The sequence below is a fragment of the Ursus arctos genome, unplaced genomic scaffold (assembly GCF_023065955.2).
Source record: "Ursus arctos isolate Adak ecotype North America unplaced genomic scaffold, UrsArc2.0 scaffold_27, whole genome shotgun sequence".
NCBI classification, from domain to species: Eukaryota; Metazoa; Chordata; class Mammalia; order Carnivora; family Ursidae; genus Ursus; species Ursus arctos.
Genome location: NW_026622952.1, coordinates 15622388 through 15643439, shown reverse-complemented (window position 1 = coordinate 15643439; position 21052 = coordinate 15622388). Strand labels below are relative to the sequence as shown.

The following is a 21052-nucleotide window of genomic DNA, read 5'->3' as shown; positions in this document are numbered from 1 at the left end:
TGATGTTCAAAAATGCATGAAGGATGTATATCTTGTGTAGGTACAATAAAATATAAACATATATGATGATGGTAGACACCTAATTCCAGATTGTGTTTATCTCTGGAGGGAGTAATGAGATTGGGGGTTGGTATATATAGCGCTTTAGTTATATCTGTAATGTTATATTTCTCTTAAAAAAAAAAAGAATTGATGCTAATGTGGCAAAATGTTAAAATTTAAGCTCAGTGGTGTTTATTCATTTTATGATTTGATAAGCCTTAGTGAATTTTGAATTTTTTTTAATGGAGGATCATAGGAAAGAAGTGGTAGGAAAAACTGACAGATTAAGAAGTTAAAGTTTATGATGGTGATTCTAAAAAGATGGCAAGAGAGAGAATGAGATTTTTGAAACTTTATAAAAGGTATGATATTTCTAGCACTTAATTTGGATCCAGATGGTAATTCAGTCCAGTGAATTCAAGACCACTGCATAGTAATGTGTGTCCATAAAACCATATAGATGTTATAGTGGCACATCAGAAAATAATATGTAATTTGGAAATTGGAGAGGCATATGCTTACCCACCAGCACACTCTAGGCAAATATTTATCACTTTTTATAAAGAGTATTTTTGTGTTTTTAAAATGAGAATGAAACCTTTCATTGCCTTGGTCCTCTTCTTTTTTTTATTTTAAATAAGCCTCCAACTGTTCCAGACAATAGAAGACAAGCAGAAAGTCTTTCATTAACTAGGGAGGTTTCCCAGAGCAGGAATCCATCAGTTTCAGAACACTTACCTGATGAGAAAGTACAACTTTTTAGCAAAATGAGAGTATTACAGGAAAAGAAACAAAAAATGGACAAACTCCTTGGAGAACTTCATACCCTTCGAGATCAACATCTGAACAATTCATCATGTAAGTAAGGCTGGCTCGGCAATATTAGGTGGAGGACACATGAGTATATGTACTGGCATGCAGTAGTTAATTTAGTAAATATCTGGTGAATGAATGAACTCATAGTTCCTCAAGAAAATTACAATATTTGAGAGGAGATAGGACTTGCATGGGGTAAGTTCTTAAGCAACAAGGCAGTATATGATGATAACCAAATAGATGGTATAGATCTGTTCTATAATTCAGTAAAAGGAAAAAATAAACTTGGGCCTTGAAAAATTGGTAGGATTTTAATTCAGGGTAAAGAAAAAGAGAAGGTAAACTATTAGATACTTGAACATATATTACTGGATTTTTTAGCATATTCAGATTTTTCCTTAAAGGAAAACTAATCCAAATTGGTACTTTGATCTAAAAACTATCAAACCGATTTAGAAAGTATTTATAAAAAAAAACAAACAAACATGAAAATCATATAGTACATATGGTTTAGTGCAGAAAATTTATAACTTAACACAGTTTATAACTTGTAGACTGTATAAACTGCAAAAAGTTTATAACTTTTGTGACACCTGGGTGGCTTATTTGGTTGGGTGTCTGCCTTTGGCTCAGTCGTGATCCCGGGGTCCTGGGATTGAGTCCCGAGTTGGGCTCCTTGCTCAGTGGGGAGCCTGCTTCTCCCTCTGCAGCCTGCTCCCCATGCTTGTGCTCTCTCTCTGACAAATAAAAAATTTTTAAAAAGTTTATAACTTTTTTGAAATATATAAATAGTCATCTTAGGAGGAATAGGAAAAGCATGGTCATACTAGTTACACTTTAGGAACCACCTTTTCTGCTGCACATATGTTTTACTTCTGTCTGACTGAGATCCAGTTACTAGTCCTCATTTGCTGTCTTCACACCTTCTCAAGCCTCGTCCTTGCCTCTTACCCAAACAGTTAGTAATAGGAGCTCTAGCATATTGATCAGTAGGGTCTGATCAGTAGGGTCAACCCTAGCTAGTCATAATTCTTCAACATTCCAAGTGCTGTCTTATTAAAGAAAAGACAAGGAATAGAAAAAACATCTCTGGAGTCCCGGTTCCTTATTCTTTGTCCATCTTCTGTTTCTCTGCTGTCCGCCCCCCAAAAAACACCTTAATATTTTTTCCTGAAACATCCTCCTTTCTTTTCCCAGACCTCTGCTAGTCTCTGCTCCTCTAGAGTATAATCTAATCCCAATGCTTTTTATTTTTTTTAAAGATTTTGTTTACCTATTAGAGAGCGAAAGTACAAGCAAGGGGAAGGGGCAGATGGAGAGGGAGAAGCAGGCTCCCCACTGAGCAGGGAGTCCAATGCAGGGCTTGATCCCAGGACCCTGGTATCATGACCTGAGCTGAAGGCAAATGCTTAACTGACTGAGCCACCCAGGCGCTCCCCACCCCCAGCCCAATGCTTATCTTCTACAGATGGACACAGCTAAGAAAAACTTAAAATTCGAAAGTTGTACTGAAGGCCTGGTGGTCAGTTTTATATACATGATAAAGTAGCACTCTGCCTACTGATGACTCTGGGAAACAGTGGGGAACAGTCGGAAAGCAGCAGCAAAAGGTAGAACAGTCAAGGAATAGAGCAAAGACACCACTGGAAACCAGTTGTAGCAATTCATAATGTGAGCAACATATAATGGTTGTCCCTGTGAGAAAGAGATAAATGATAGTAGTTTTAAAGTGATGGAGGAAGACAAGTGCAAAGATTCTTAATCTTCATTGCCCTTGAAGGCATAAGGTATCTTTGATCCGTGTGGACAGAAAAGTAATTAACGTGTAATTCAAGAACTGTAGGAGATAAGCCATCATCTAATCAGAAGATTTTGTTGAGTTGTATTTCATGGTATGAATGTGCTACAGTCACTTTTTTTTTTTTTTTTTAAAGATTTTATTTATTTATTCGACAGAGAGACAGCCAGCGAGAGAGGGAACACAAGCAGGGGGAGTGGGAGAGGAAGAAGCAGGCTCATAGCAGAGGAGCCTGATGTGGGGCTCGATGCCAAAACGTTGGGATCACGCCCTGAGCCGAAGGCAGATGCTTAACCGCTGTGCCACCCAGGCGCCCCGCTACAGTCACTTTAAGTTTATCTTTTGGAACAAGGAAAATCCATCTTGGAGACCAGATAAAATTACTCTGAGCTGTGAATTTGGAATATTCTTTGGGGCCTAATCCCCTAGGGTTGTAAAGATTTGTAAATGGTGTACTGAACATCATACACATTTGCCCTGTTTTTGTTTTTTGTTTTTGTTCTTTAAAGATTTTATTTATTTGACAGAACACAAGCAGGGGGTGCAGCAGAGGGAGAGGGACAAGCAGACTCCCCACTGAGCAGGGAGCCCAATGTGGGGCTTGATCCCAGGACCCTGGGATCATGACCTGAGCAAAAGGTAGCCACTTAGCCAACTGAGCCACCCAGGCGCCCCACATTTGCCCTATTTAACTTAACCTATAATCAGGTTTATCAGAAGAGTTACTTGTTAAGGTAGAATATAATAGTTCTTGTCAATTTCCACCTTGTCTTAATTTTTTCCTTCTGTTTTAAGTCTGTTTGGTTGAATAAGTGGCCTGGCTGTTAATATCCTTAAGTTTCTGAAATTTAAAGCTGCAGAATTTAAGATGTTAATGACTTCTTTTTATTTTTATATGTAAGCAAACTGTTTGATGCTGTATTTGTTTATTTATGGTAACTGTTTTTTGTTTTTTTTTTTTGTAGTCGTGCCTTCTACAGCCTCTCCACAAAGAAGTGTGGATCAGAGAAGTACAACTTCAGGTCCCTCTGCTCCTATAGGCTTAGCACCAGTTGTCAATGGAGAATCCAATAGCTTCACATCATCTGTTCCTTATCCTGCTGCTTCTCTAATTTCTCAGAATGAGAGTGAAAATGAAGGACATCTAAATCCAACTGAGAAACTCCAGTAAAATACTTTTACAAACATTGTTTACATAGAATAGAATTGAATAATGGGGATAAATTACGGGTTTTTCTTTGATTGTTGAAAATTCTGGAAAAACTGAATTTATGTAATATATTCTTAAATGAAGAGGTGGAAGAAGTGTGTGTGTGTGTGTGTGTGTGTGTGTGCGCGCGCGCGTGTGTGAGTGAGATATCTGCATTTTTTTGAGTTGTCCAGGAGAAATGTGACATTGTAATACAGGTAATTTTTGTGAGCTAATGCATTCCCATTTTCCAGCTAAAGGATTGGAAATAGCTGGGATTGCATTAAGAGATTTTTATATTCAAATGATTCTAAATTCATAGCCCAGGCCCTAGAATCAGAAAGCCCTGAAATTGTATCTCACAAGGCTGTGTGACCATGGACAAATAACTTGTCCTCACTAAGCTTCTGTTTCTTCATCTACAAAATAGGAATAATAATATATCTGTTCATAAAGGTATTTTACAGATTAAAAACATTGGCATAGTTTCTGGCACTAAATAGAAACTCAACAAACTTAATATTTTGGGTAAACATATTGTACACTTTATAGATCTCTATGTGTCACAGATCAGGAACCTTCTGTAAATGCCTAATAGTGTCTGCATTCCTGATTTGCCTGAGAGGTAGTATTTAAGTTGAATATTTAGTACTTCACTATTTATTAAGAAACCAAGTCTGCTTCAAGTGAACACTTGAAACATTTTTGTTAATGCTTTTGTCTCTAATAGGACATAAGAAAATTGAGTGATGAGAGATTGAGTAAGCTATTCTCAAATTAAATTTATTACTTTATAGTCACACCCCGGGATATCTGACTAGATCTGAATTTTGTCCGTGCTGGCTGCTTTCATATGGAAATACTGCATGCTTTATTTTGCTAAAATGGGTATTATATATACATTTTGTTGTTTTTCAGGAAGTTAAATGAAGTTCGAAAGAGATTGAATGAACTAAGAGAATTAGTTCATTATTATGAACAAACATCAGATATGATGACAGATGCCGTAAATGAAAACACAAAAGATGAAGAAACTGAAGAGTCAGAATACGATTCTGAACATGAAAACTCTGAACCTGTTACTAACATTCGGTAAGAACTTGAAGTTTATTTCTCTAACATGTACCTCCCAACTGAATGCTTCTAATATGGAACAGAAACACCTCAGTAGAGTGCTACTTGCTTTTTATTTAAGCTTTTCTCCTGTAAATCTGCTTAAGTCTCCTGTTTTGGCCAGTGTAATCTTACTTGCCCTGTAAAGAAAAACAAATACAGAAGCAGTGAGTACAGTAGTTTAGTAAATTTGCTGTTTGTTAGATCAAATGCAAGTAAATCATAAGAAGTATCTAACTTAACATTTTCCTATCTCTTTATTTTTAGGTATAACTTTGATTTTGGGGGTGTTTTTCTTCTTAAATTTCCAAATGGCAGAAGTTTTTGAAAAGCAAGAGCCAGTTATTCAGAGTATGAATTTAAATGGAGAAATAGCCAGTGATGTTCATAGTTCGGAATTATTTTATCAGCAGTTCTAAAACTTTGATTTTTCTCTTTCTTTCTTTCTTTTTTTTTTTTTTTTACTTTAAATAACCTCAGGCTGTTTTCTTTCTTTTAGAAATCCACAAGTAGCTGCCACTTGGAACGAAGTAAATAGTAATTCTAATGCACAGTGCGTTTCTAATAATAGAGAGGGGAGATCAGTTAATTCTAATTGTGAAATTAACAACAGATCTGCTGCCAACATAAGGGCGCTGAACATGCCTCCTGCTTTAGGTAGGATTGACTGTTGATGGATAATTTTGCCATATTGTTTTTTTGAAGTGGATTTTCTTTCATTCATACTCTTCTTAAATTTATTAGATTATTGATTTCATTGATACATGCTTTCAACAGATTGTCACTATAATAGAGAAGGAGAACAGGGGATTCATGGCACACAAGATGAAGATGATGAAGAAGAAGAGGAAGAAGCAGAAGATGAGGGAGTCAGTGGAGCTTCATTAACTAGTCATAGGAGCAGTCTGGTTGATGAGGCTCCAGAAGATGCTGAATTTGAACAGAAGATCAATAGACTTATGGCTGCAAAACAGAAACTAAGACAGTTACAAGATCTTGTTGCTATGGTACAGGTAAATACTGCTTGATTTTTTTCAAAAGACTCTGTGTTAAAACATAATTCTTGAGTCCCTTTCTTTTAGCCTTGGAGTTGATATTCAGTTGTTCAGGTACCTTCTCACTGCCTTCTGAAACATCAGGCGGATTTGTATTTTTTTCTTGTACTTTAATTTTTCCACTTTTTATTGTGTGAAAAGACCTCATAATGCAGCTTCTCTGTTCTTGAATCCCAACCCAGTTTCTTTTCAATCTTCTTGTCCATACTAGGAATGAATTAGGCTAATTTTTAGATGAAGCCCCAATACCAAATAACACCATCTACAAACTTAAAATTGCCTAGCCAGTTTTATAATTGAGTCAGCTATAACTCTTTAAGGCTTTATTAGAACGATATTTCCAAAGGTTAAAGTTTCAGTTGAGGTCCTCAGGGAAAGCATGAGTAAATATAAAATTATATAGAGTTAAATGTTTTTTAAAAAACGCAGTAGTTCACCCCAACAACCTCCCCCGCCCCCCTCTCAGTATGTACATTGATTTTAACAGCAGATGTGGACCTACCCTTAGGGAGCTAAGAACTTTAGTTGTTTTTCCAGAAGTCATGATAGATGTGAGATATTCTCATTTGTTTTTGTATTATGAGCCATTGGTACTGGTTTGGCAAACTAAAGACCAAAGTGAGAGAATAGAAAATTGTAAGCAAGTGACAGTGGAACTGGACATTGATTATTTGAAATTGTTAATGTAAAAGTTATGTTTTAAAGGGCACTTTGGTGGCTCAGTTGGTTAAGCACCTGACTCTTGGTTTTGGCTCAGGTTGTGATCTCAGGGTTGTGAGATTAAGCCCTGCGTCGGGCTGTGCTCAGTACAGTTTGCCTGAGATTCTCTCCATCTCCCTTCTCCCCTCCCCCTACTCGTATTTTCTTTCTCTCTCCCTTTCAAATAAATAAAGAAATAAAATCTTTTTAAAAAGTTACATTCTAAGAAAAATTATCTAGTATCAGGAGTTCCCATCTCTGATGGTGTGTTTCTGATCTTTTTTGTATTCTCTACAAAGCTATTCTTTGATAGCTCAGTATCCGGTCAAGATAAGAAAAGACAACTTATCATTAGTCATTAAGTGGGTCATTGGCAGCTCAGATTATAAATGTACTTTTTTGTTGTTTTAGTACTTCATTTCCTGCCATTGGTAGAGGATGAGCTTCAGTGTTCTCTAAAAATCATGTACTTAATCTACTGCTTTAATTTTTATGTTATGTAAATTTTACAGAATAATGGTATTTAAAGTATGAATTGGATGATGTCTTTAGAGCACAAGATTATTTTAACTTAATGATGCTTTTTAGGATGATGATGCAGCAGATCATGCAGTTATCTCTACCAATACTTCGAATTTGGATGATTTTTACCCAGCAGAGGAAGACAACAAACAAACTGCAAATAACACTAGAGGAAATGCCAATAAAACACAGAAAGATGCCGGAATAAATGAGAAGGCAAGGTATGTTAAGCTCCTGGGTTTCATTTAATAGAAGTTCAGTGCTTATAAAGAAGGTACTTACTGGACTAGGTTCTGTATTAGGTCGTGCTTAATGCTGTCATCAGATTTAACTGGAGTCTGCAAATGTAATGTCAATTTAATTATAGAGAGAAATTTTATGAGGCTAAACTACAGCAGCAACAGAGAGAACTCAAACAATTGCAGGAAGAAAGAAAGAAACTGATTGAGATTCAAGAGAAAATTCAAGCATTGCAGAAGGCATGTCCTGACTTACAGGTAAGTAGGAACTTTCTTCTTTCCATTTGTATAAAAAAATGTTTAAAACCTAATGTCATTGGAAAAAAAAAACAAAACAAAACTAATGTCATTGGAAAGTACTCTTGCCTTTTCTAGTACTGAGGTGACACAATTATACCAATATTATGATTAATAAAATGGATGAACTAGTGAAAGGGGTTAGGTATGTACTTTTACACTATGAAAAATAGCATAGGAATTGACTGTGATTACTTCTATCTTTTCACTTGTTGGGCTAGCTACTGTAGATTCAGAACATGAGTATTCATAACTATTATATTAAAATATTCTGCTTTCAGCTTTGCATTTAAGGGAATAGCATTTCCATCTTTTATTGGCCCAGAATTACATAATAAAGCCCTTAAACCATCATGAATTATCTAAGGAAATTAAAATATTTACAGTTTGCTTATTAAACTTGGAGACTAAACAGAATGAGTAGTCTTTGACCATGTCAGGTAATCAGGAGTAGGAGTAAAGCTAATACAGGAAGTGAACACCAATTCTTTATGAGATTTTTCTTAAAATGTTTTGGGTAGCTTTATTCCTCAGTCAGGTTTTGTTTTCAAAGAAAGGGAAACCCATCAAATGCTGTTTCTCTGTAATGTTTTTTTTCGTTTTTTTTCCCCCAGACTCTTAACCTTTTCTACTTTATCTAATCCTTTTCCCTTCTCCCTAGTCTAGTGTCTGGAGGAATATATATGAGAGTTGGGTTGAGTATATGAAATTTTCCATAGTAGCATTTTATCCCTCTTTTCTCTTGTTCCTGAGGCTTGGCTACTACTCATCCACTTTACCCTGTGTTTTCATCTTTGTTTTCTTATATCAGGCTTTCTTTAGATCATGATGGCAATTGAGGTCTGATAATAACAAATTAAATATGGTACTAGAGCCCCAAAGAAATGGTAAAATAACTGCTTTTATGAAATTAACATAATCGCTTTAATTCCTCATAATGGCTTTTACTAATCCTTTTTTAGCTGTCAGCCACTAGTGCGGGTAATTGTCCCACAAAAAAATATATCCCAGCTGTTACTTCAACCCCAGCTGTTAATGGAAATGAAACCAGTACAAGCAAATCTGGTTTTGAGCCTGAAGATTCTTCAGTAGTAGATAACGAGGTATTGTATATTGTACCTGTCTTTCCCGAGTCTTATGTCACATCTTAAAGAAGGAAAACTGAATATCTGTGAAACATGTTTTTAAATGCAGCCTGTTTTGTGTCTTTTAGTTGGGAAGAAGTTGGGATCTTTTCAAAATAAGTTCAAAATTATGCAAATATTTGGCAGAATTGTATTTAAGGGATAGTTGCAGTGGACAGTAATCATTTCCGTTAGACCTATTCTTTTGCCTTTTATTTATATGTGATTTGTAGAAAACATTACAATTTTCTCTAAATAGTTGACGAAGTATATTTAGCCACTACTTGCTTTCATTAAGAATTAATGCCTAATTTTTTCTTACTCATCACGAAAATACTATTTTAACCATGGAATATCTTAGTGTAAAAAGGATTGAGTAAGAATAGAAGTCTTTGTATTTTAATCATTAAGGCTAAAACAAATCCAAATATTTATACTAACTTGACTCTGTCTTTTAAAATAATAGCTGTGGTCAGAAATGCGAAGACACGAGATGCTAAGGGAAGAGCTACGACAGAGAAGAAAGCAGCTTGAAGCGCTCATGGCTGAACATCAGAGGAGGCAAGGTCTGGCTGAAACTACATCTCCTGTGGCTGTGTCACTGAGAAGTGATGGGTCTGAGAACCTGTGTACGCCTCAACAGAGTAGAACAGAAAAGTAAGAGAGGTGTTTAAATCTTCTAACATCACCTAAGGCATGTAGGGCGGGCAGCTTCATTTTCCCTCTCAGCTCAAATCTGCTGTTTCATTGAGGCTACTGTTTAAGCATCACCTTCGTGACTCAGTTTAACTAAATCCAGCTATTTTTTATTCTAACTTCTCAAGGCACTGGATCAAATGGCGATAGATTTTCTTGAGTGTATAATCCTTATTTTCTTAGTTAAGTTTTAAGCTTATTTAAGTGAAATGATCATTACTTTGTCATACTTCCCTATCAGGCCAGAAATAAGCATATTTTTACCTAAATGAGGAATCTCCTATTTGTATATTTCCTAAGGATTAGGAAATTTAGTTTTGGGGTGCCTGGGTGGCTCAGTCAGTTAAGCATCTGACTCTTAATACCAGTTCAGGTCATGATCTCTCCCTCTGCCCTCCCCACCCCTCATATCCTCTTTGCATGCTTGCATGCTCTCTCTCTCTCAAAAATAAAAAAAAATAAAAAAGTAATGCTTTAAAAAAAATTTAGTTTTTAGGATTTACGTTTGGAATTTCCATATTTAGATTATTTCTAAAAAATTGGCCATCTGTAAGGTCCATTAATTACTTATCTATATGGGAGTATTCAGAGCCAGCATTTTGAAATTCAAATTCATTGTGGCCTTACCTTTTGATAGCCTCAGATAGCATTTCTGGAATGTTACACAAAACTTCTCTTCCTCATAGAAGAACTTATTCTGTTTTCAAGACCCAAATGCACTTTTTTTTTTTTAAAGATTTTATTTATTTATTTGACAGAGAGACAGCCAGCGAGAGAGGGAACACAAGCAGGGGGAGTGGGAGAGGAAGAAGCAGGCTCATAGCAGAGGAGCCTGATGTGGGGCTCGATCCCGGAACGCCGGGATCACGCCCTGAGCCGAAGGCAGACGCTTAACCGCTGTGCCACCCAGGCGCCCCAGCCAAATGTACTTTCTTTATCAAATTATATCTATAGTATTTTTTTCTGTTCTGAGTACCACACATCTGAGCTTTAGAAAAGTTCTTTGGATAATTTTGATGAGCATATAGGTTTGGGAGCCATGGCTCTAGAATTGTGCTTTCTGGTGTGGCAGCTGTTACATTACCTATATGTATGTACTTATTTAAATTAAACTTAAATAAAATTAATAACTCATTTTCTCAGTCACACCAGCCACATTTTAAGTGCTCATTAGCCATGTGTACCTAGTGGTTACTGTATTGAATACACTCGTATAGATCATTATTACTATTGCAGAAAGTTCTTTTGGACAGCTCTGATCTAGAAAACTGTTGCTCAGGGAAGAGTTAAAAATTGAGGGGGTTTAGTTTAGGAAAAAACTCTAAGGGATACAATTACTATTTTAATTTATTTGAACAATTGTTTTGTGGAAGGCAGAGTAAACATATTCCAAAAATCAGCAGTGGAGAGAGTACTACCCATCTTGGAACTATAGTTCAGTGAAATTTTATAAACAGGCAAACACGTTTCATATGCATACATATGTACATGGTACAATGTCTGGCACATAGTAGATGATAAAGTATTTAGCTGACCTCCAAAATGATCTCTTATTTTTTGTCTCTTAATCTCTAGAACAATGGCAACTTGGGGAGGTTCTACCCAGTGTGCCCTGGATGAAGAAGATGAAGATGGTTACCTTTCTGAAGGAGTTGTTCGGACAGATGAAGAGGAGGAAGAAGAAGAGCAAGATGCCAGTTCCAATGATAACTTTTCTATGTATCCGCCTAACAGTGCAAATCATAACTCTTACAACGTAAAAGAAACTAAGAATAGGTTTGTTTCACTGTTTTAACTTTTTGTTTGATTTCTGAAGTCTCAGGCCTTTGTGACACTAAGCACTTTCCTGATTCTCCGAACCAACTGGGTATCATAATTCAGTTCTGACATTAACTACTTGGAATTAGGGCAGATGCCATGAGTTAATCGCTCAGTTTCACAAGATTGCCCTCACTTCCCGTTGAAAGTCCCAAGTCTCCATGTGCTCACGCTTCTGTCTGACTTTGCTAAAAATTTGGGGGTTCCCACAAGTCCTCCTCAGGTTTCATAATTTCCTGGAACAACTCACAAATTCTGCCTATTATAAAGGATGCAACTCAGCAATGGCCAAATGGAAGAGATGCATAGGGCAAGGACTGGGTGGAGGAAGGGGTGCAGAGCTTTCATGTTCTCTCTGGGTGTGCCACCCTCCTAGCACTTAAGTGTGTTCACCAACTCAGAAGCTCTCCTAACCAGCTTGATAAGGAGTTTTTGTGGAAGTTTCATTCCCTATGCACAACTGATTAAATCATTAGCCATTGACATTAAATTCACTGTTGCCCCTCCCCCTCTTGAAGTTGGAGGTCGGGCTGAAAGTTCCAACCCTGTAAACACCTGGTTGATTTTTCTAGTGACCAGTCCCCCTCATGAAGCTATTTAGGTCTTGCCAAGTTATTAGCATAAACTTAGCTGTGGTTGAAAGGAGTCCATTATGAATAACAAAAGACACTTCTGCCTCTCAGAGATGACAAGAGTTTTGGGAGCTCTATGCTGGGAACTTGGGACAAAGACCAAATATATTTTGTATCGTATCATAAGAGCTTTGTCAAGGTAGATCCCAATAGACTGGATCAAGATTCCTAAGCTTTGATCTTGGCTCCTGTTTTGGGGAGTTAAGCGGAACTGAAAATCATAGATACTGAAAAAGACCTAGCAACAAAATATTCATTATATTGTTATTTCTAACAGTGAAAAATGTTTCATGAATAAAAGATGGTAAAGTAGTTCCACTTGATGATGGAATGTCATGTGGCTAAGTTTAAAGCATGAAGAATGGAAAAATGCTAGCGATATAATAAAATATTTTCATTTTGTAGAATACAGAATTACACGGGTACTTTTGTGTAAGACATAAGCAAAAAAAAAAAAAAAAAAAGAAAATAATTAAGAATGATAATTGCCCAAGGCTAGAAATCTGGGATTCCCTCCCCTCTCACTTCCCCCTCATTTCCATACTTTTGAAGTCCTTTGAACTTAAACTTTGATCTTAAGAAAATATTGGTGTATGAACCATGGTATCAGGATTTACTGCCAGATTTTAAAAACCAGATGATGACCTAATGTTTTAAACCTGTGTTAGGTGGAAGAACAATCGCCCTTTTTCAGCAGATGGCAATTACCGTCCTTTAGCCAAGACAAGACAGCAGAATATCAGCATGCAGCGTCAGGAAAACCTCCGTTGGGTGTCAGAACTCTCTTACGTAGAGGAGAAAGAGCAGTGGCAAGAACAAATTAATCAGCTAAAGAAACAACTTGATTTCAGTGTGAATATTTGTCAGACTTTGATGCAAGACCAGCAGGTAAAGTTTACTATGAAAGTAAATTTTTTATATCTTGTTTTTGAAGCAGTGCACATTTTTCTCAAGTCATCAGTAACTATTATGACAATTTGTCTTTCTGTAGACGCTGTCTTGTCTGCTACAAACTCTTCTCACGGGTCCTTACAGTGTTATGCCTAGCAATGTTGCATCCCCTCAGGTCCACCTTATAATGCACCAGTTGAACCAGTGCTATACTCAGCTAACATGGCAACAGAATAATGTGCAAAGGTAATCTGTTTCTTAGAAGCAGTAAAACTGTATAGTAAGTGCTAAAACTGAGCATGTTTTTAATAGTTATCTTCTGGGAGAAAAGGGCATGAGCAAAACTGAATATTGAAACATTCTCTATACCCAAGAATTTTATAAACAGTGATTGCCTGATGTTCCCTATTAATGCTGTAGACTTTAGTTTTTTAAAATTTTCAGTGTTCAGCTTCACACTTAGGTGAACTGTATGGTATGTAAATTATATCTCAGTAAAGCTTTTAACAACAAAAGTTTCTTATAGTTATGCTTCCTGTCTGGTCAGAGTAGAAAGTGCAGTTCTTGTTCCAAAGGCCAAGTTATTGAAGTAAGCCTGCAGGACAAGCAGATGTTTGTTGTAGTAAATATCAAAACAGTTCATCTCTTCTGCATGCTCTTGAATCACTTTTTACATGTATTTTTTCTGAAAGTATTGTAAACGAAGTTAATATAACTGATTTGTAGGTTACTGATTCCTTAAATATTTATAGGTTGAAACAAATGCTAAATGAACTTATGCGCCAACAAAATCAGCACCCAGAAAAACCTGGAAGCAAGGAAAGAGGCAGCAGCGCATCACACCCTTCTTCTCCCAGTTTATTTTGTCCTTTCAGCTTTCCATCACAGCCTATAAATCTGTTTAACCTACCCGGGTTTACTAATTTTTCATCATTTGCACCAGGTAAGTGACTGAAAACTTAAGAGGAAAATAAATAAATGCAAAGTGCTTGAGAATATTGTCTGTCGCATGGAGTTTTATCAGTCTCTTCCAGAATGGTAGATCTATGCAAAGAAAGTACGAACTCTTCTACATTGATTCTTTATGGTGAAAACTTAAGCTTGAAACAATGGTTGCTAATGAAATTAAGTCAGCTACTTGTGAATGATTGCTTAGTCTTATACCTTTGAATTATTCAGCAGCTATTTATTAAGGAAAAGAGAATTAACTTATCCCATGGCTGCTGCGCACCAGGCACTGTGTAAAACGTGAGGAGAGTAAAGACGAATAAAACAGTGCTCTTCTGGAGAAGCTTCATGTCTTGGTAGGGAGATACGTTACTAGACTAAACCTTAGCTTAGGCTTAGATTTAATTTTATTTAGCTTTGGCTCTTATTCAGGCTTTTTTTCTGCACCCGTTATGTCTCAGTTACCGTATAAATGGGATTCAGATGAGTAAAACATGCGTAAAGTAATTTAGAGTCTAATGGGGAAGCTAAGCATGTCAGTAGGTGCTTAGTGCAGTGGCATGGGTGCAGGAACAGTGGTACAAATGAGACGAGTGACCTTTCCTTAGGGCAAGAGATTGTCAGGAAGTCCTCCCCCTGCCCTCCCGCCAGAAAGCATATTATTTAAAGAATGAACAGAATTTATTTCCAGTGATATTAGAGGAGAAAGGACTTTCTAATCAATCAGTGGGACCGCTTAGAGTTACAGAGCAATGAAACAGTATATCACGTAGGGAATGTAGAGGTCATTAAGTATGGCTAGTGTTCAGGGCCTTAGCAGGGGAAGAGTAATTGATGTGGCTGGAGAGCAGCAGAGACCTTTTGTGCAGTGCAAAGAAGCTTAGACTTTCTTTTGCCTTCCAGAAGGACCATTGAAGGTTTTTGAGGGGATAACATGAGATTTCTATTTTAGGAATATCACACTAGTAATAGCGTTGCAGAGATTCGAGAGAGGAGCTGAGAGTATTGCTGGTGAATAGGAAACCAAAGGCTGTTGTAGTTACATCAGAGACAGAACGATAGCTTGATCTAAGCATTGGCAAGAGGGGTACAGAAGTAGGAGTAATTCAAAAGACTTTCTAGAGGTAGAATAAGTCAGGTGATCAGTTAGATGAGGTGAGTCATGAAGGAGATGGAGTTGAAGGTGTTTGCCAGGGAATACAGGAGGAGAAGAAGGGTTGGGAGGGCTGGAGGGCTTTGTGAATATAAATCAATAAAAATAGCAGTGTATTTTCTTAGCAGGATTATAAAAACAATGGCATTAACAAATTTAACAAGTGTTTTAGTTTTTGAGCACTGATGAATATTGGCAGCAAACATTTTTTGAGTAGATTTCTAGATAACAGATAATATTAAAAATTGCACATGCAGTTCCTTTACCCTAATATGCTCCATGCCTGTGCCAGCCCTGGGCGAAGACTATTCATTCTTCACAAATTAATTTTGTGAAGCCTTTTCTCACCACCACCACCACCTCCCCCGCCCCCCCGCCCAAGTTGTTAGTAGCCCCTTGCAAATACATCTGATACAGCACTGTATGGTAAGAACGTAGTTATATTCTAGTTTCCCAGTTAAAGTTGAGAGAATATAAGCTTTGGAGTTGTGCAGACCTGAGTTCGGACTGAGATCTGACCTGCTCTTCCATTTACTGGCTGTTTAATCTTTGAGCCAGTTTTCTCCCCGGTAGAATTAATATAATACCTATGTCATAGTGTTGTTTTGAGCTTTAAACGAAATAACAGGTAAATAAATAATCCTCCTCCCTTCAGAGCTAAAAGTTAGAAGTAATAGTACTTGACATTCATCAAATCACTGGGTCCCGGACTCTTGTAGGCATGTACCTGTTTTTCCCTTAATCATCAATGCCAAAAATCCAGTGGGATGAACGGTAAACAGTGATTGAACAAACGAATGTTAGTTTATTTTAACAGTTACTTGTTTTGGTGGATTTGAGTGGCACATTTAATTAAAACGGTCTTTTAATTTCGTATTAAGGCCTTTAGGTACTTCTTTATTGTTGTCTTACCCCTTGCTTTTATTTATTAGGTATGAATTTCAGCCCTTTATTTCCTTCTAATTTTGGAGATTTTTCTCAGAATATTTCTACACCCACTGAACAACAGCAACCATTAGCCCAGAATTCTTCAGGGAAAACAGAATATATGGCTTTTCCAAAACCTTTTGAAAGCAGTTCTTCTATTGGAGCAGAAAAACAAAGGTACTTGATTGAGAACATAATCCATTATTTTCTTAAATGTCACATGTGTGATTATATCTAATTATACGTTACTTGAAAATACAATTAGGAAGGGTGCTTGTTATTGTTCGGCTTGTTAGCATTGCGAATATTAAACTGATATCTTACCAGGTGTCTCTCAGGCATATACCTGCCACTAATCCTGATAGAAGAAGTGTTCAGTGTTTTGATCCGAGTGGAAGGATAAGACCTGACCCATTTAGTGTAGTGTCTTTGGCCTTGATATGATACCTGTCCTAAGTTCACTTTAGGGCTGGAAACTAATATAACTACTAGATGAGAGTTTTAAAGTGATGGCTCCTTGAGTCACAGTTCTTGATTAGAATAAGTTCTTAAGGCCTATCTAAATGTAATGTTGAGCACTATTAGATTATTGATAGATGCTGTCAGTCAGAGTCAGGATTTCTTTCTCTGTTTCTCAGTGTTATCATATTTTTTTCCTCAGTGTTACTATCTTTTAATATGGTAGTCTTCCCAAATAAAATTTTTGACTCAAATAGTGTAAAAGACTAGTTGGATTGAGTCAGGTCAATCATTCTGTATTTTTATAGCTACATAAATAATGTTTTTAATGATTGTTGTAATCCAGAAAATTATTTTGATAGCCAGCTGGTAAAACTATAGTCTTTTTATTGTTACTCTTATTTATTTCAGAAAAAATTTTTAGACGAATGAAAAATTAGAGGTCACTTCAGCCTAGTACTTCTGTAAGAACTACTCTTTGATTTTGTCTTTTGTAGCCATGTACAAATATAAAATTCATATTACTTTTCTCTTTAGTTTTGTGATTGGGCATGTCTTGAAGCACTTAAATAATCATCTTGGCACTATTTAATTATTAAATCATGGATTTTTTTTTTTACTTGATTAAACAAAATCTCTTAGAATTCAATTTTGTATTTGACTCTAGGAATCCTGTGATTGACCTCCTATACTTGTTCTTTGATCTACTAGCCATTTCTTCCAATTAAACATCCTATTGCTCTTTAAAAGTACTCCATTGTCAGAGCCAAATGGTGTTTAAGGCACGGTTGCCATTCAGAAATGATGGTTGAATGAATTTCGATCATAAGCAATAAATATTTGTTCAAAGCTTTAGTGAATAATAGCTTTGCTGTTGGAAGCTCCCTACTTCAATATTATCCATATTTTATATATAATTGTAAAAAAGGGCTGATCTGGATATATAATATTATTTGAGATATTTGACCTACTTCAGATTAGACCTCATCTCCTCCCCAAAATGTCAACTGTTATAGGTATGTTCCCTAAATTAAATGGCTGGAGATAACAGAAGGTCAGAGGAAACATTGTAGTCTTGAGCTGGGGTCAGAAAACTTTTCCTACTGGAAAGGGCTTGATGATAAAAATTGCAGACCATATAGTGCGTGTCATAACCATTTATTTCTGCCATTTTTGCACAAAAGCAGCCATAAACAGTATGTGAACAAGCAGCTGTGTTCCAGTAACACTTTATCTATAGGTACTGAATGTGAATTTCATATAATTTATGTCACAAACTATTTTTCTTCCTTTGATTTTTTTTCAACCATGTAAGAATATAAGAATATTTTATTTTACTTTTTTATAGGAATCATTTTAGGGGTGCCTGGGTGATTCAGTCAGTTGAGTGTCTGACTCTTGATTTCGGCTTGGGTCATGATCTCGTGGTGGTGGGATCAAACGAGCCTTGAATCGGGCTCTGTGCTGAGTCTGCTTGAGATTCTTTCTCTCCCCCTCCCTCTGCCCCTCCCCCCTTTTCTAAAATAAATAAATCTCCCCCCCCCCCCGCCAAAGAATTCATTTTAGCTCTCAGGCCATACAGAAATAGATAGCAGGCTGAATTTGGCCTGCAGACTATAGGTTTGCTAATCTTGTCTTAATTTGAACCCTGTAGGTCAGTGTCTCCTAAGTCATGTTCTTCGGAACACTATTATTCATGTCAAATTCTGTGATAAAAATTTTGGACATCTTGCTCACTATATTCCCTTCTAAGACATTTGTATAGCACATTGGCATGTTTAAAGTTTTGAGGAATCTTGCAGACATGCTTAACTTTGTCTATTGTTTCCCAAACTTAGATGATCAGTGAATACCTGTTAACATATTAAAAGATGTCAATGTTTAGCAGATAAAATTTGGAAAATGACACTGGACCAACAGAACTAAACTATACTTAATGTGTGGAGGAATAAATTACGAGTTATGGGGACAATTGTTTTCACCAAATTCCAATTCTATTTGAACGGCTTTATGTGACAGATCTGTGTATATCCCTAAACCCTCTACTACATATAATTCTTTCTCAGCTACTCCTACAAGTGTTTTTTTTTTCCCTATATTTCCATCCTTTTTTTAAATTATTCTTTCCCACTCTTTTTCATCATGAGTGCTAGATCTTTTGTTTGCAACTTTTGCCAGTGAAAATGGTTTGCTGAGAAGGGTCTGATATTAAAGATTAAAGGGGCTCCTGGATGGCTTAGTTGGGTAAGCATCCGACTCTTTATTTTGGCTCACGTCATCATCTCAGGGGTGTTAGATCAAGCCCCATTTCGGGCTCCATGCTGGGAGTGAAACCTGCTTAAGATTCTCTGGGGTGCCTGTGTGACTCAGTCAGTTAAGCATCAGACTTCAGTTGAGGTCGTGATCTCAGGGTCCTGAGATTAAGTCCTGTGTCAGGCTCCACGCTCAGTGCAGAGCCTGCTTGTCCCTCTTTCCCTTCCCCCGTTTGTACTCTCTTTCTCTCAAATAAATAAAATCCTAAAAAAAAAAATATTCTCTCTGTCCCTCTCCTCCTATTTCTCTCAAGAAGTTTGGAGTAATTAAGTACATTAGCCCATATAATACTTACATATTTAATGTATATTTCTGTGAAAATGTTTTTATAGCTTCTTGGTGTTTTTATTTGCCTAAATCTATTAACTATATCTGCAGTTTCCCAGTAAACGTAGAATTCTATCATCATGTCTATAAAAATTTATTTTCCTTAATAAGGAATCAAAAACAGCCCGAAGAGGAGGTAGAAAACAGTAGGACACCGTGGTTATATGACCAAGAAGGTGATGTAGAAAAGCCATTTATCAAGACGGGATTTCCAGTGTCTGTAGAGAAAACTACAAATAATAATCGCAAAAATCAATTAGATACCAGCCGGAGAAGGCGCCAGTTTGATGAAGAGTCATTAGAAAGCTTTAGCAGTATGCCTGATCCACTGGATCCAACAACAGTAACCAAAACATTCAAGACAAGGAAAGCGTCTGCACAGGCCAGCCTGGCATCTAAAGATAAAACTCCCAAATCAAAGAGTAAGAAAAGGCATTCTACTCAGCTGAAAAGCAGAGTTAAAAATATTGGTAAGTGTTAAAATTTGTTGAATATTGATCAGTGTAAATGTTGGTAACTTTATTCTGGCATGTTGCCATAACTTCATTTCATTGTGACTAAATGGATAAGCACTCTTCTAGACCTAGTTGAGTAAAGTTATTTTTAGTCACCTTTATAATTTTTTTATATAAAACTTATCAAATAGGGTTTAATGTTGTAGATATTTTAAGACATTTATTCTTTTCTGTGGTTCTTTAAACTTCTTGTATTTCCTGTGTATGTGGTTACTGTGAGGTTAGAAGATGTTTTCCAAATCTTATACGTTACTAAAAATTGCCAAAGTGTGCAATTTTTACTGTTACTCTTTTTTAATATTGTATCTTATCCTTCTATCAAGTCCCACCACGCTGGTCTATTTGTCATATCCTGTTGCCTTCCCCAGCTACTCTCATCTTCCTTCCTGCCTCATCCTGCCTCCAAACTTTCTTTCATGGTGACTACAGTTTGGAATGCATTCCAATATTCTCTCAATTCACCTACATTTAAGACAAATAAATATTCTATTTTCTAAGAAATCATGGCTATTCCTACTGCATAAAATAGCACTGGTCTAGCTCAGTGCCTCTCAGACTTTAATAGGCATATTTTCATATTAAAACATCTGGAATCTTGCACAATGAAAAACAATGTGTATTCATTCGGTTGGTGTAAGGTGGGACCCAAGGGTGCATTTTTAATAAGCTCCCAGATGATGCTGATGCTGCTTGTCCATGGTTCACACTTTGGATAGCAAGGGTTTAGTTGACTAATTTGCTTTTGCTACATATTATCTTGACTCAGCATATATTAGTTAGATTCTGCTATCAAGTCTTTGATTTTGTGTGTGTGTGTTTTAAAGTAGGGCTCTCACTGACAGATGGCTTGAATGCCTGTCGAACAAATGTGTATGTTTCTGGCAGGTATTTTTTACTTATAAATAGAAGAGAGCACACAGATCAGAATGTCAATCTTTGCCTTGAAGCAAAAAAGCTGAATTGTATATACAGAATCATAATTCTTCAGAATAAAGGGGTTTCAAAAATAAATATACCAATTATTTCTAGGTTTAGGTAGATATGGCTATTAGTTGGCTTACGGGTCTCCTAAGACCCTACTACTTAAAGTGAAGTCCACAAACCAAGATTGACGAGACACAGAAACTTAGAAATATAGACCTTTGGGTCCCTAACCAGACAGAATCAATCTGCCTTTAAACAAGATTCCCAAGGAGAAACATTAAAGTTTAAAAAGCATTGCCCTAGCACACTCAGATTAACTGGCTGAATGAGAAAATGCTGGAAAATAAGTATTAGTGTTTCTTCATTTATTCATATGACAAAAAGTATTTCAGTGGGGGCAAGGCAATAGAGAATAAGAAGTTCGATGAGTTACCCAAGGGGCCACTCTCTATACATGGCCATGGTTCATTATCTACTTAAATGTTCTCTGGTGGCACCAAGAGAAATCTTGGAGAAAGCAGAGTAGTTGGTTTTTCTTTCATTTGAATCACTGAC

The 21052-nt window shown here is 36.6% G+C and overlaps 1 protein-coding gene across 50 annotated transcripts in view; it reads left to right on the top strand.

The window, feature by feature from the left end:
- PCM1 (pericentriolar material 1) overlaps positions 1-21052 on the top strand; it is an 80615-nt gene that overhangs the window by 26886 nt on the left and 32677 nt on the right. For 37 of the 50 annotated variants that reach the window (XM_057303448.1, XM_044387533.3, XM_057303453.1 and 34 more), the window contains 15 exons: positions 684-900; positions 3622-3823; positions 4764-4937; positions 5458-5615; positions 5736-5971; positions 7301-7455; positions 7602-7731; positions 8733-8873; positions 9361-9551; positions 11166-11366; positions 12709-12928; positions 13032-13177; positions 13684-13874; positions 15965-16136; positions 19170-19528. In XM_057303448.1, coding sequence (XP_057159431.1) covers positions 684-900; positions 3622-3823; positions 4764-4937; positions 5458-5615; positions 5736-5971; positions 7301-7455; positions 7602-7731; positions 8733-8873; positions 9361-9551; positions 11166-11366; positions 12709-12928; positions 13032-13177; positions 13684-13874; positions 15965-16136; positions 19170-19528 — 2893 coding nt within the window. The remainder of the gene's footprint in view (positions 1-683; positions 901-3621; positions 3824-4763; positions 4938-5457; positions 5616-5735; positions 5972-7300; positions 7456-7601; positions 7732-8732; positions 8874-9360; positions 9552-11165; positions 11367-12708; positions 12929-13031; positions 13178-13683; positions 13875-15964; positions 16137-19169; positions 19529-21052) is intronic. The other 13 variants (XM_057303471.1, XM_057303462.1, XM_057303470.1 and 10 more) reach the window with 1 other exon arrangement.